Source organism: Sabethes cyaneus, chromosome 2 (genome assembly GCF_943734655.1).
Source record: "Sabethes cyaneus chromosome 2, idSabCyanKW18_F2, whole genome shotgun sequence".
NCBI lineage: Eukaryota > Metazoa > Arthropoda > Insecta > Diptera > Culicidae > Sabethes > Sabethes cyaneus.
In genome coordinates, this window is record NC_071354.1 from 74,475,117 (window position 1) to 74,490,486 (window position 15,370).

General features: G+C 40.6%; 1 protein-coding gene across 1 annotated transcript in view; it reads left to right on the plus strand.

Moving 5' to 3' along the window:
* Window positions 1–13,904: 13,904 nt before the first annotated feature.
* Window positions 13,905–15,370, plus strand: part of LOC128735579 (phospholipase A1-like) — a 38,184-nt gene continuing 36,718 nt past the window's right edge. Inside the window, exon 1 of the mRNA XM_053830061.1 lies at window positions 13,905–14,199. Coding sequence (XP_053686036.1) covers window positions 13,905–14,199 — 295 coding nt within the window. The remainder of the gene's footprint in view (window positions 14,200–15,370) is intronic.

Sequence of the window (15,370 nt, forward strand, 5' to 3'; positions counted from 1 at the left end):
CGAAGGAGCCCTCCCCCCTGTCAGCATACGACTTTGGTTTCCACCGGGGTTGGTTACCCGATCTCCACCCGAGGTTGCTCGTATCCCGGCTGGTACCACGAGGAAGTTGGGGTAGGAGTTGCTAGGTAAGAGGCTGTGAACCACTGTGGGGTCTATTTTATGCCCAGTGCACAAGGCACCGATGGTACGCATTACCGAGCCATTTACCAGCCAGTATTTATAAGTATAAGTATAAGTATAAGTATTTTATTATTATTATTATTATTATTATTATTATTATTATTATTATTATTATTATTATTATTATTATTATAGAGTTTTGGCACTTCTCAGCAAAAATGCTGGAAACTTTCACCTACCCTCGGGCTTCTTTATGCCAAGAGCGGTTAGGCTCTGTGGTTCTCATTCATATTTTTTTTTGTTGTTACGTCTGCTCCAGCTGTGTTTAATTGTGGTGATTCAGGAACCTCCTCGTAATATTACAGGTTTCAAGAACCACCGCTTTTTGGATATTGTCCAAATTTTTTTGGAGCTCTAGCTCTTCCAGGGAACGTTGTAGGCTACAGGGCACTACTCCGGTGGCTGAGATGACCACCGGAACTATACGTACGCCCTCAAGGTGCCACATCTGCTTTAACTCCTCGGCCAAGTCGTGGTATTTCGTTATTTTGGCCGAGAATGTTGACTGGACATTGCGATCCAGCGGTACAGCGATGTCTATGAGGGTAACGTACTTCCTCCTTTTGTCGTAGATCACAACGTCAGGACGATTGGCACGTATAAGGACGTCCGTAATAATCTCACGATCCCAGTACAACTTTATGCAGCTATTTTCCAGAACCGGGCTAGGCAGGTACTTATAGTAGGGTACGTAACAGTTTACCAAGTTGTGCTTCAAGGCGAGTTGCTGGTGCACAATCTTGGCAACTGCATTGTGGCGTCCTAGGTAAGCCGTTTCGGCTAAGGCTGGACAGCCTGCAATCACATGCTCGATCGTTTCCCCTACTGAATTGCACTTTCGACAACGGTCTTCTATATCTTCGTGCAATATGTACCTGCGGTAGTTCTTCGTCGTAATAACCCGATCCTGAATGGCTACCATGAAGCCTTCTGTCTCCGAAAAGAGATCACCTCGCACCAACCACGCATTCGATGCCACTTTGTCTATATGCGCTTGCTCTAATTGATGGGGGTGCGTCCCATGTAGTTCCTTTGCTTTCCACGTTTCGACCTTTTCTGGTACGGTTTTTAGGTCGCAGTTCAGCTGGTAATGCTCCTGCGCCAGATGCAGGGCGCTGAACCCGTGGTCTGCTTCACAGACAGTGCGGTAGACAACATGACGAGTCTGACTATCTATGAAATATCTCCGCAACTGCTCGATCTGGGATACGCATAGCGCTTGGATGTCAGTGACACCTCTTCCTCCTTCCATGCGTGGTAAGGTGATTCTTTCGACTGCCGATCTTGGGTGGTGCGAACGGTGCTTGGTTAGCGATACTCGCAAGGTACGTTCAATCGCTTCCAAATCCGTTTTGGTCCATTTAACCACCCCGAAGCTGTATGTCAACAAAGGCACGGCAAACGTGTTTATCGCCTTTACTTTGTTGCCGGCAGAGAGGAGTGATTTCAAAATACGGTTGACACGATACAGGAACCGTTCCTGCAGTTCTTTCCTGATAGTCGTGTGGTGAATACCTTTCAGTTGCAGGAATCCCAGGTATTTGTACGACTCACCTTCAATCATACTTCGAATTTCCTCCCTTTCGTTGATGCGGAAACTTTCAGCGTCCATTACTTTACCCCGATGGATATTTACGAGACGACATTTGTCGACGCCAAGCTCCATCCGAATATCGTTGCTGAACGTTGTCACCACTGTAGGGATGTGCGATATTTTATCGATACCGGAGGTATCGATATTTTTATTCGATATATCGAGTATCTGGCATCGATATTTTGCCTTGCGATATTATCGGATATCGATACCTTTTCATCCGATATTATAGGTATCGAAAGCTGCAAAAATGCCGGCTCTTCACGCATAACTTTTTGCCAAATCATCAAACTCACGTTTTTCAGTTCTCAACTTACCCCATCGGCAGGCAACCATGTTTTCGCCGCTAACATCTCGTGTGTGCGAAAATGAGATAGCATGTCAGCACTGCGCTTCACTCAACTGCCAGCAGTCTGATTTGGGCCCGCTGTCAAATTTTGAGCCCAGGACATGCTGTCGCTGACGTTCACTACAGCTTGTTAGAGATGTCGTTGGGGTAATTCTCAAGCATTCCAAACAGGCATGTCTAAAAGCTGAACCATACTGCATGCCGCATTTAAAAATTTGAGTCGATACGCTGCTGCCGTGCCTGATGAAATAAACTGCACGCTCAAAAAAGCAACCAAAAAAGCGATTTTTAACACTTCGGTAACACTCAGGATTGCGTGTGCTAGCTTCGTAAAAGATCCTCGGATATAGGGCACAGGAGGGTATTTTCAGCCCATTAAGCGATGGCATCTATTTTTTCGGCCTATGGCCTAGTTATAGTGCAAGAACAGGTGATTTTGACGTTCTTTGAATAAAAAATAATAGATTACTTACAGTCTTGAGAAAAAAGTTATAACATATTAAAATTGTATGTCGGCAAAGTATTTTTATTGGCGAAAGAAAAGGTAAACATGCTGAATTTAGAAACCTGCTGAAAATACCCTACAGTCCCCTATGCTGGATGTGTGTCTCTTTGCTAGCGTTAGGTTTTCGTATTCCCTTATCTATTTCATTCACTCACACGGCCAACTGAAATGAATATGAAGCGCCTCCAGGTGTGTTTTTGCAAACTTGAGAATACTCTTGAATACGGTGGATGCTGATGTCATCGGACTGTTGGGTTAATTGTTTCCTAAAGCCGCCACCGAACATCGTATCGCTGCAAGCGCTGATTGATTTGCAAGAACCATTCATACTGTGAACTGTGAAGCGAGTTACGTATGATTGCTTGCTTTAAACCGATCCTGCTCCTGATTAATTATGTATTCTCTGCCTAAAAATGCGTATCTCATAAATCCAGCCATGCCTTGTGTCACTCAAAATACTTCAAAAAATCGAAAAACTTTTTTTTAACATCAGTTTATTAGATGTTTCCGGAAATGTGTGAACCGGGTGCATTGAAAACTGGCGCTAGAAGTATTACAAATTCAACACCACCGATAAATTGCTAGCAATTCGTGTTTGTTTGAAAAAGAGATGAACTTGGTTGCGTCGTTTTAGGAAATGGTAACGACCGTATACGCTACGTTCGGTGTTTTGCCAATGCCTGATTCTAATTTTGAATTTCATTTCTTGAGATGTAGATTATCTTTAATATTTTCCCCCCTAGAATAACACAATGTGAATGAATAATGTGAGAAGGTTAACTTATGCGAATCTAAATTACATCTAACACTTTTCTGATTATAGGAGTTAATGTAAGCATTTATGCTGCTTCTGTTGAAATATAACAAACTATGCAGCAAATCACCGGGTTTTTCAACAAAGTCTTGCCAGGATATTTTGTTGCAATTTAGACCAATCTATTGTCAATTGCAAGAAAAATTGTACCATCCAAGTGCGATATCGCTAATAAAAGTGCTATTTTGCATTAAATCGTTTCAGTATCTTCGGCGCACTTTTTCGTTATCTTCCAAGCAATAAGTGCGCCGAAGAGACCGAAACGATTTAAGCTGAAATAGCACTTTTATGAGCGATTGCGCACGTATTGATTGGAAAATTTTTCTTGCAATTGACAATATTGAACAAAAAATTGTTTGAAACTGATTAGTTTTAGTCCTGCTGCTTCCAGCAGGGGCTTGCGATGGGTGCCATGTTTTTGTTGCCAACATCTCAGCACATCTCGACAAGATTGGCAGCAAATTTACCTGTCAGACGGGCGCTTTTCCTGCAATAGCGCCCTTCGTTAAGTCGACTGTCAAACACCGTTCGTTAAGATAGGGATAGCACCCCGCTGGCTTCCAGTTAAAAAGCGCCCGCCTGACCGATAAATCTGATGCCAACACTGTCGAGTGGAACTAGGGATGCTATACCGGTATTACCGAAACCGGTTTTACCGGTATTACCGTGCTATTTTCCATTACCGAAATACCGGTTTTCTCACGACCAAAAACCGGTATTTTCGGTATTTGTTTTTTACATGATCAATTTTCAAATAACAACTGAAGAAACCTACATTGCTGTTAAAATTTTTAAGCATATAGGGAGAATTCAGTTTTAAGATTGAAAGTTCTAAAAATAATAACTCACTTATTTAATTCTTCCATAGGAGAAACCTCGGAATACCTATGGTATCCAATTTCACGAAAATGTAATTGTAAATGCAATTAAGAATATTGTGTGACAATCGGCGACTATAAAGTTGAAGATAGGTGTTTAGTTTTTGCGAGGAAAAATCAGAAGAAAGTTATTTTGCTTGACTAGAAGATCTCTTTTAGTTTGGTAGTCACGAATAAAACTGTGTGATATACCGTGAAGCTCTTCAGAAAATCTTCAGTAAAAACGGAGTGCTCTTGATAAATGTCAGAACACACCTCGGAAGAGGAATTCCTTCGATTACTAGTACAAATTGGAATAGCAGTGCTACGCCAATTCTACGAGCTCTAATCTTCAGTTCACACGTCTTTGACCAATCCTAAAAGCAAGCATGCGCTTAACTTAATCGATGAGAAATTCATGAAAAATTTTGGCTGCTGTCGAATTGCTGTACCGGAAAAATTGCAAACTCTACTAAACTGACTCTACGACTCTAGAGCTGCTCTCGGAACATACTTCATCTATCGCACAACCACTGTTCGATTCACTGTATTGGACGAATTTCAAGAAGAGTTCGTATATTTAACTTTATTCGTTTTATAATTAACTGCACTCTTAGTGATATAATAACAAATGATCACTATTTATCAAGACATCAAGCATGTTTTGATCAGATAAGCGAACTTCTGTGATGCTTTACTAGCATCAAAGTTAATGTAATAAATTCAAAAGCTGAACAGACAGAGGAACCAAATCAACTGGATTTTCAATATTAGTTTAACTTAAATGTCCTAAGCGGTTTAAAAGTGCTTGAACACGGTTTTCCTACCATATAGATAATTTACCGCTCGGTCGGTACGTCTTTTCCGGTGGACGCCGATTGAAGATTCATTGAATCCGGAAGCTTATTCAGTAAAATTTGTTCTTGTTTAAGAGATGACATGATAAACAACACTCTTTGCGGTAGCAGATATTATTTTTTAAATAAACTTGACAACTAGTTATATCAAAAGAAATTAAATTATTGAAATCATACAGTTTTTGAATTTTTTAAATTAATTTTTCATGTGTTCACTTTTACCGGTTTTTTACCGGTTTTACCGGTATTGAATTTATCAATACCGAAAAACCGGTTTTCGAAATACCGCCCGGTATTGGCATCTCTAAGTGGAACGTATACGGTATCTTGGAGGTGCGGAGATGCCGGTAACGTAACGAGGCAGGTGGCCGCATCGCAAGCCCGTGCCAGATCGTATCGGAAAACTTTCTGAATATTTCGGATTCCAATATCGGTGAATATCGAAGTATCGATATTTGGGTTGCGATATACTCATTACTCAGTATCGGATCGGTCCGATATATTGCGATACCAAATATCGATACTTTGGCTTTCGATTCCCATCCCTAGTGGCTAGCGAGAACAGCAATGGCCCCATAATACTGCCTTGTGGTACACCCGATTTGTTTGAGAATGGGGTGGAAAGGCATGAATTGAGCTGTACGCGAAGTGTTCGATCGCATAAGTAGGAACTTAGCCATTCTATAAAATGCTGTGATGCACCAAGTCGAGAAAGTTTTCGTAGGAGTATTCGATGGTTTATTCGGTCAAACGCAGCTTTTTAGTCGGTGTAAATTACATCAATTTGACCTTTCTGCTCTAGATGCAGGATGCAAGTCGACGTGAAATCCAGCAGATTAGTGCTAACGGATCGTCCTGGCATGAATCCGTGTTGGTCAACCGATATATACCTTTTCGTATGCGAAAGAACAACAGAGCTTACTATTATTTCGAATAGCTTACACGACGCTGAAAGGCTGGTTATCCCGCGATAGTTCCTTATATTATTTCGGTCACCCCTTTCGAAAACCGGAAACACATAGGATTGCTTCCAAATTGCTGGAAATTTTCTTTGCTCAAACGATCTGTTACAGATGCGACATAAAGGTTCCGCCAGAACTTCAGCGCAGCGAGTATAAACTTCTGCAGGAATCCCATCCGGACCAGCAGAAAAAGAAGTTTTCAGTTTTTTTGCAGCGTATACTATCACGTCCGTAGTTATTTCAAAAGTGTCCAAATCAATCAGGTCAAGCGGTAGACATTCGGATGCAGCCTCGGCATCTAACTCGGTAGCAGTGTTGTTGGCAAATACAGAAGAAAAGAACTGAGCAAACATTTCGCACAAATCCAATGCGGACGTAGCTTAGCGAAGTATTTGCGCACCCTGGGAAAGAAAATGTAATTGTACGTTGTGAATTATACTGGCAAATAAGGGTTTTGAGGATTACGGAATGGATATTTAAACATATAGTTAGATATAGTTAGACATATAGTTAGACATATAGTTAGACATATAGTTAGACATATAGTTAGATGTTCCTGAGAAATTAAAAAATAATTATTGTGGCAGTAGAAAGGCTAGGTCACGCCGCTAGGTGGAATAATTCGGGTTTTTAATTTGATAAGACTTTGCAGCCAACTGTTAGACTACCGGACAATAATTGCGAAGCTAGTGCAGTGATCCTATTGACTCTAACAGTATCTTGAACTTGAGATTCGAACATACGACGACTGGCCTTTTAGACCAGCGTCGTAGCTCGCGGTCATCTGGTAGGCCAAGAGCTGCTCACTGATAAGAAAAACCAAATAAAACGAATCACTAACGAATAAAATTCAATGTGAATCTGTATCACGAAATGGACTGATTGCTGTGCTTTGTTAGATGTACTAAAAGACTGGATGTTGTTAAATTGTTAGTAAACTTTGGTGGTATTTATTCTGCTCTGTCGTAGAGTATTAAAGCGTTATCAGCGTGATGAAGCATCAAAAAAAAATTCCCGCATCAGAAAGTGAATGATCCTTAGAGGACGTAAGTATTACTCTCTGCGTGCTCAATTTACAGTTGCACCAGTAGGCAAATCAAATGTTTGTCCGATTATGATGTTGATAACTAGCTCTTGAAGAATGTAATGGCAAAATGATTAAGGCGGTCAGAAGTGAGTTGTTGATTAAACTGTTTGCATCGAAATGAACGGCGTGGCACGGCATCCGCGTTATTTTTTCCTTATTTTGTGTATTTAGAATTAAACTCGGTTCCATATTCTACGCGTAAGTAAGATGTCTAGGGTCCTATTCTCACAGTTACCTCACTTCACTCGCGGGCCCTATTCTTACAGTCACCCTAATCTCACCTTACAGTCTCCATTTGATTTGTACACCAGACCAGTTGACCAGACTCACCTAGGTGACTTTGAGAATCGCAAATTGTGCTATCACCTGAAAAATTTGAGGGAGGTGACGGTGAGAATAAGACCCATATTTGGGTTATAGATATATTAGTCTCCATTCGTGAATGAAAGTGGTAAAGTTAACCCATTAAAAGCAAGGTTGCAACGAACAGTTACGCTCATTGGACCGTACAGCCTCTTAGAAGCAAACTCTGTAAATGTCGTGTACGTAACTTTTATAGCGCTGAATGTAATCTATAATCTTTCTGAATGGAGGACTGCATTATTTTTTCAATTTCTGCTGCTAAAGGTCTGTAAACATTATTATTGATAATTGAACGTTCGTATGCCAATGGAAAAATTACAGCTTTACTACAACGTAAATACATAAAATAATTCATCACTCTATTCAGAAAGATTGTAGATTATACCCAACTGTCCAAAAGTTACACACCTGACTTTTACAGATTTTGCTTTTATGAGGCAGTACATCCAATGAACTGATCGCTGCAATCTAAATTAAAAGTATTTTATTTCGATATAATGATCGTAAGTCCCGACCGTATGGAGAAATCAGTTTTGCACAGGGTCCCAATTTATGAGGATCCTATTTTGCTGCACTAAGTTCATCATAAGTTCATCGAGTTGAGAGCAAAAGATATGATAGACTGCCATTTAGAGCAGGTTTAGTTCTAGATTCAATCCTGTACAACATATTCCTGTCACGGTTTTACTAGATTACCGATAGCCTGAATTAAGGCTCTGTTCTGTAATTATGCATATTTTTTTAGAGCAAAAAGTCTTTGTAGCATGCTAGCATCTGCAGTCGATTGAAGAAAAGGTGTCTGTCAAAGCTTTTAAAATCTAATTAATCATTTTTCCTTATTGACACGTTAGGATTCACTTCGCTAGTTGCGTTTAGCTGCTTCCTGCTACTTGACAGTAAACCAATGCTACCAACTGTGACGTTATCTGTATAAAGGCTGTTTTAGATTAACTCTCTAACGGCCTAATAGATAGCCTTCGCTTTTAGAGTCTCACAGCCACAAGTGAAATTTGTTTTGAACGAACAATATAATCGGTGCAAAGTCAAACCGGACCAAGTAGCAAAATTGCAATTTGGTCCGGACTGACCTAAGCGACGAAAGGAACAGATCGCGAAGTTCAGATAGAAAGGGTTATGCTACAAATTCGTTTTGAATGATCAGTAAACTCCGATCATAGTGCACAGTGAAAGTGGAACAAGTGTTTGTGAAAACCAGGAAATGGAGAAAATTCCTAGCGATTTGTCGGAAATTTGTGTATCAAGGGACTCCTCTTTTTACATATCGCGTATGAGCTGCTACGCTATTATTGACCAGGACCGACGAAAATTGCAAAATGGCCATTGGAAAAACCAACTTCCTATTCTCATCCATTGTGCAACCTCATTAAATCTCAGCATGCTGATCAATACCGACCACGTCCGAATGCGAGGCCTAGTGGCATGGGAAGGATTGATAGATTAATACTTGTGGCTATTGAAGACTACGGAATCTTCTACATTTTCACTGGTATGAAAATAGATGCAGATACCACCGACGTTCTGTTACGTGAACGTTGACGAATGCTGATGATTAATCTAATTCAGGACCGTTTCAGTGTTTTTCGGATAGCAAGCATGTGATTAGGGGAAATAAAAGTTGAGCAGATCGCGTGAAATTAGGGGGGGGGGTGTTTAAGAGAAACGTGAGTACTCCAAGTGACAATATTAGTTTTATTCTACATTTATGACGGCTTTTATGACCAAAACCGCGATAGGAGTGCAATAAAACTTACACTGCTACTGAGTATGTATATTTAACCATAACTTCATCAAGTGTGAATTAGCATAGAGGGTTTACAGAAAGCGGTTGTTCTGTAACAAGGGGAGGAAAAATCCAATTATATTTGGAACGACAGCGGTTGTATAAGAAGGCGTGTCTCAAAAGACGGGGTCATCCCTTTGCGGAAGGTGATCAAAGGTTGGAAGGTGGTCAGCGGAAGCGTGTGGTTCGCCTATTGATCCTAAATGGCAAAATCAGTATTGAGATAGCCTGACTAAGGTTTTTCTTGAATCATCTAACTGCAAATTGTATTTTTAAGCCACAAATTAACCATTGAATATTGGTACCAAATAAAAATTTCACAAAAAATGGTTTTGCCAAGTCATCTTGAAATAGGCAGATTAGACTAGACTATGGGTGTTGTTTCTGTTCAGTTTTTACAGAGAGATGAAAGTCAAAGGCCATAGGCATTGGCTTATCAAGGCTTGCAGAAGCACCGAAGTTTGGTTATGTTTCTACTTATTGGCAATGCCCCTTTTGGAGTGACAGATGTTACTGGGATACACAGATATGGGCTGCATACTATTCAGTTCAGAAAGTACAGAACTTATTCTCTCATTCTCATCCCGTATAGGAAAACAGCAGTAGCTGTCCAGCGGATTTTGCATTAGGAAATAGTACGATTTGTTGAAACTATTCTCCGTGTTATAACAAAAATCAGTGTTCACTCAAGTTGTGAATGACGTTTCTGTAAACTTTAATTATTGAGAACTGAAATCTAATTCTTCCCGTAATCGTCTGCGAAAGTCTGTGTCTGCGTCAGTTTTCTTGAAACCCTTCAAGCGCATATTTATTTACATATATATCAACAGACACAGTTGCCCTAATGATAAAAGAGACGTCTTAATATTAAAATGATTTTTGTACGTTGCACGTTACGGGACAAATGATAATCGAAAACGGCTGACACTCTTATTCTTATTAATACCATCACAGCCACAATAAAGGATTCCTGGAAATAATTTTAAATATTTCTAATTATAGAAATATTTCGAATCATTTTCTTGTCAGTATTAGTATTTGTAAAACATCGACAATATTTCACAAATACTAAATCGGCCAGGCCAACTGTGAAGTATTGCCGCAAAGACGATTATACACTATGAATCTTGTTTGAATAAATTTATTCATACAAAGATGTATTTCTAAATCAACAGGGGAAGAAGAAACGGGGACGTCTCGTACCAACCGTTTCTGATTATTGGCGGTTTTATTTTCGTTGGGAGTATTTGGCTAATAAAGGTTATGCAATACTCCGGACCCTCGGGGATGGGACATGTACATTTACTTACTTGCCCTGGTAAATACCTGGGTTATAGCGCCTTTATTCGCTCTTTTAAATATACTATTACCTGAAATTAGAAAAAAATGGTTAAGGGGGGACCCTACTTTGGAAATTCGGAAAAATAGAATTTTATTTTTTTGCATTTTCGAGAGGCTTATAGGGTACGGGAGGGTATTTTCAGCAGGTTTCTAAATTCAGCCATTTGCCTTTTTTTTCGCCAATAAAAACATTTTGTCGACATACAATTTTAATATGTTATAACTATTTTCTCAAGACTGTAAGTAATCTACTATCACTGACGAACTGACATGACACATAGAAGAAAATCATTTAAAAACCATCGTCCTACACATTTTGCTTGCACACTAGCACCCTCTGTTATGCATGTCGCGGAGTAGGTTGCATTTGCACGGTTTTATGCTGTAGGGTTTTTACATTTGTATGCTTTTATACGGAAACCTCGAAGCAACACTCGCGCGCCGCGGTGTGGTCATGTTGCGAAACATGCTTTTTTGAAAAATGAGTGGTTTTTGATTGGGCGATGGAATTTACGCGAGTGTCTCGTCTGTTTGTCTGTGCTACTATGTTTTATTCAAATAACCTTAAAACCACCTGTTCTCCAACTAGAACAAGGCCATAGGCCGAAAAATAGATGCAATCGCTTAATGGGCTGAAAATACTCTCCCGTGCCCTACCTTCAGAAATGTCACGCCAAAAGGATTTTTTGATATCTAATCTTGTCGAAAAGTTAGAAGGCGTAGAGCAAAGCGAACGAATCTACGTTGAATATTTTCAATCCGTAATACAGCGTTGTTGTTGTGTGGATTCCACACCGACGAGCAGTATTTGAGAGGATCGCACTAATGAGCAGTATAAGGCGGTAAGGCATTGTACGTTTCGGAATGCTGGTGTCATGCAGATAATTAGACCGAGCATTCTAGAAGCTCTAGACACAATGAATGACATGTGCTGTTTATAGGTGAGACGGCAGTCCAGTATTACGCCAAGGTCCTTCACGTGATCGACTCGTGGGATCGGGATTGAATCAAGGCTGTATTCAAAGTTCAGCGGCGGAAGTTGCCTGGTAAACGTCACTATTGAGCATTTCTATGGGATGAGTAGCATGCGGTTTAGCTCACAGCATGCAGCAGTAGCAGTAGCATGCTGGTGTGAGCCTCACACCAATGCGCAAAATGTTCAATTGTTTCTGTACATTTATATGACACATTCCGCGGGCCGGTATACCAACCAAACATTTTATAAAAGATGCTTTTAGCATTGTTGATTATTTTTCCATGTTTTGGCAATGTTTGAACTTTTCAAAACTGCTATTACTGGTATTCTAGCATTTTCGGAAATTATATAGAACGTGTATCGATCATCGAAAATAAATTAAATTTACAAGAAATTGTGAGTGGGCCCAATAGCCCCTCGGTAGAAAGTAGCTCAGTTATGGAAACGGCATCACTGTACGCAAAGTATGCAATCGTCGGCAGTATTGGCAACACTCCACTTTAGCGACGTGTTACGCTGCTTCCTTGAGCGGGGCTCTTTCGATCGCCGACTAACCTGGAGGTAAGACGCACTGATGGATGTATAGCGTAAGTATAGAGCTTAGCTTGCTAGGCAGTTAACCCGCCCTCAGTAGGATGCTCACATTTTGGCGATCTTGCTAGGTGTCCAGTTCTGGATACTTGGACTTTTAGCAACCTGGCATGTGAATAAAATAACCAAACGGGAATCACCGATACGAAAATTGTGAGCTAGGTGTAAAAACGGATGCAGGACGTGAATTGAGACGCCATTTTGTTTTTTTATATGAAATTTTTGGATCGCGGATAAAAATCCTGATTTCACTTCTTCATTAATTATAAAACCAGTGCAGTGAAATTGAATGGCAAAAAAAACGGAGGCCGCTAGGTAAAGATTTGCTGGTTTGGTCGGGATGACCATAGTGCATAATGGTTAGGGACAACCGGATCAGCAGCGAGGTAGTTTTTACCTATTGTTAGCGGACTGCGGAAATCGCTGGGTAAACATTTGCGCGCTTGGTCGGGACAACCTTAGTGCATGTCGGTTAGGGACAACCGGATCACCAGCGAAGTAGTTTTTATCCATTGTCAGCGGACCGCGGAGGTCGCTAAGTAAACATTCGCAAGCTTGGTCGGGAGGACCTTAGAGCATGACGGTTAGGGACCATGCCGGGAGTGAAGTAGTTTTTCCTACTGCCAGTGGACCGCGGAGGGCGCTTAAAAAGCATTTGCTGGTTTGGTCAGAGATCACCAGCCATTTCTTTTTCTTGGTATGATTGTAACATTGCGTTATTTTCTAGTTTTACAGTTGTAAAGAAAATCGACACGAGACAGAGATAATTCATTAAATAAAATGGAAGACGAAGGAAAATACGTACGCGCAGTGGGCAGCTCGGATAGTGAGGATGATGGTTCGCAACACTCACATAATCAAAGTCAGAAGTCGAACGAAAGTATACATAGCGACGAGAGCGATCATGAATATGATGAAAGCGCTGAATCGACGACGTCAGATACTGAGGGCTCGTCACCAAGTCCAAGTAAAAATGATCTCATGAACTCAAGTAGTTCTCAGGTAATAAAAGAATTAACTCCGGAGGAAACGAAATCCAGCACGGTTGAAGAAATCGAGCGCTTAGAAAAAATTATAGCGGACTTAACGAAAAGATTGAGCACATACGAACAACTGAATAACCAAACGCGCCCCGAAACTGACGAAAATTGGAGTGTTTCGGTCGATTCAAGGGTAGACGGTATTCAAGCTACCGTGAGATGGGACCACATAAGACATTTTCCGAGTGGTATCCCCGCCCACAAAATGTGGGAAGAATGGAATCGCTTTATCGAGAATTTTGAGATAGCAGCATCGTTGGGAAACGCCGTCAACGCCGCACAACGATCTAAGTTGTTGTTCCTTTGCTTGGGTCAAGAGCTGCAGGGTATCGTGAGAGCTGCGAAACTGCGACCAAGCCTAACACAGCTCGACTGCTATTCAACTTTCGTAAATAATGTTCGGAAATACCTACAATCCATGACCGATACAGAGGCAGAACACGACGCTTTCGCTGGAATGAAACAAGCACCGGGAGAATCCGCACTAGTTTTCCATGCTAGACTGCAAGAAAAAGTCAGACTACGTGGTTATAGCCCTAGTGATCAAGAGCGTTTCGTTAGAGGTCAACTGCTGAAAGGACTGCGAAATGCTGACCTCATTGAAAATGCAAGACGGTATCATTACGACGTTAATTTCATCGTTCAGTCAGCGGCGAGAGAAGCGGCTCACGAGGCAGAAAGAGCGTCACAAAGTATCCCAGATATTTCTGCAGTTCAACAACGAACATATCAACGATCTGATCGAAAACGTGCACGCGAGGACGACCGAGGTTATAGGCAACCAAAACGATACCGCAGCTCGGGCAAGCAACCTGATGGACGTCACAATCGCTGCTCCCGTTGCAATCGTCCCTCACACAGAACCGGCATTGCTTGCCCAGCGTTGGACAAAACCTGCAATGGATGCGGTCGGCGTGGGCATTTTATTGCAACGTGTCGACGACGACGTGTAAACAACGTACAACGAGACGCGAACCAAAGTCTCCCTTCCGGTTGGATCGATGAAGAGAGAGAGAGAGAGGACAATAAGGTACCTACTTAACAATTGAAGCAAAAAAATGGAAAATAAGTAGTGTTGAATAAACAAATGTTTTTGCCTTTCTACTATATAAATATATAGTATAAAGGTATAGAAATCACTTGGAAAACCGGAAATGGAAAGAAGGTCCTGCGGGCCGAATGTTATATACCATTCGACTCAGTTTCGAAAACTGAGCATTTTCTGTGTGTGTGTATGTATGTGTGTGTGTGTGTGTGTATGTGTGTGTGTGTGTATGTGACGCTTTCAATCTCACTCACTTTTCTCGGAGATGGCTGGACCGATTTTAATGTTCTTAGTGTCAAATGAAAGGTCTAGGTGTCCCATTGGTCGCTATTGAATTTCATACTGATCGGACTTTTAGTTCAAAAGTTATGTATAAAAATACGAAAAATATGGGACTTCATTATCTCATAGATCCCTTAACCGATTTGAACAAAATTAATTGCATATGAAAGAGGAGCCTTACAAACCCTTAACTTCCAAATTTCATGTCTATTGGACTTGTAGTTTGAAAGTTGCATAAAGAAATGTGAAAAAATAGTATTTAAAACCTATTTTTGTAACATTTAAGAATTAATTCAATGAAAAACATCACACATTTTATTATTATTTGAAAATTATTGCTGAAATCTATCAAACGAAACCGAGTTATTTAAAATCGGACGGTTCATTCAAAAGTTATTCAAAGTTTAACACTTAAGCACCGTATATTAAACCGTTGAAACGTGTGAAATCAAAACTTATCAATCAAATGTTGATTGTATTCAGAGGTGGGCACCGCTAATCAGCTAACCGCTAACTTTTTTGCCAGCGAGTAGTGCGTTCGCTAGGTTTTAATTGTGTTAGCGCTTTCATTAGCTTCCAATAAGGTAAAGCGCCACTAAATAAACTACTAGCCGCTAATTTTTGAAAATAATAGCAAAAATAAGTGTGCGATTTCTTGCAAATTGATAAAACTGGTCGCTGCTATTCGCGACGCGAGTAAATATAGTTCATTCTTGGATAGTTGTT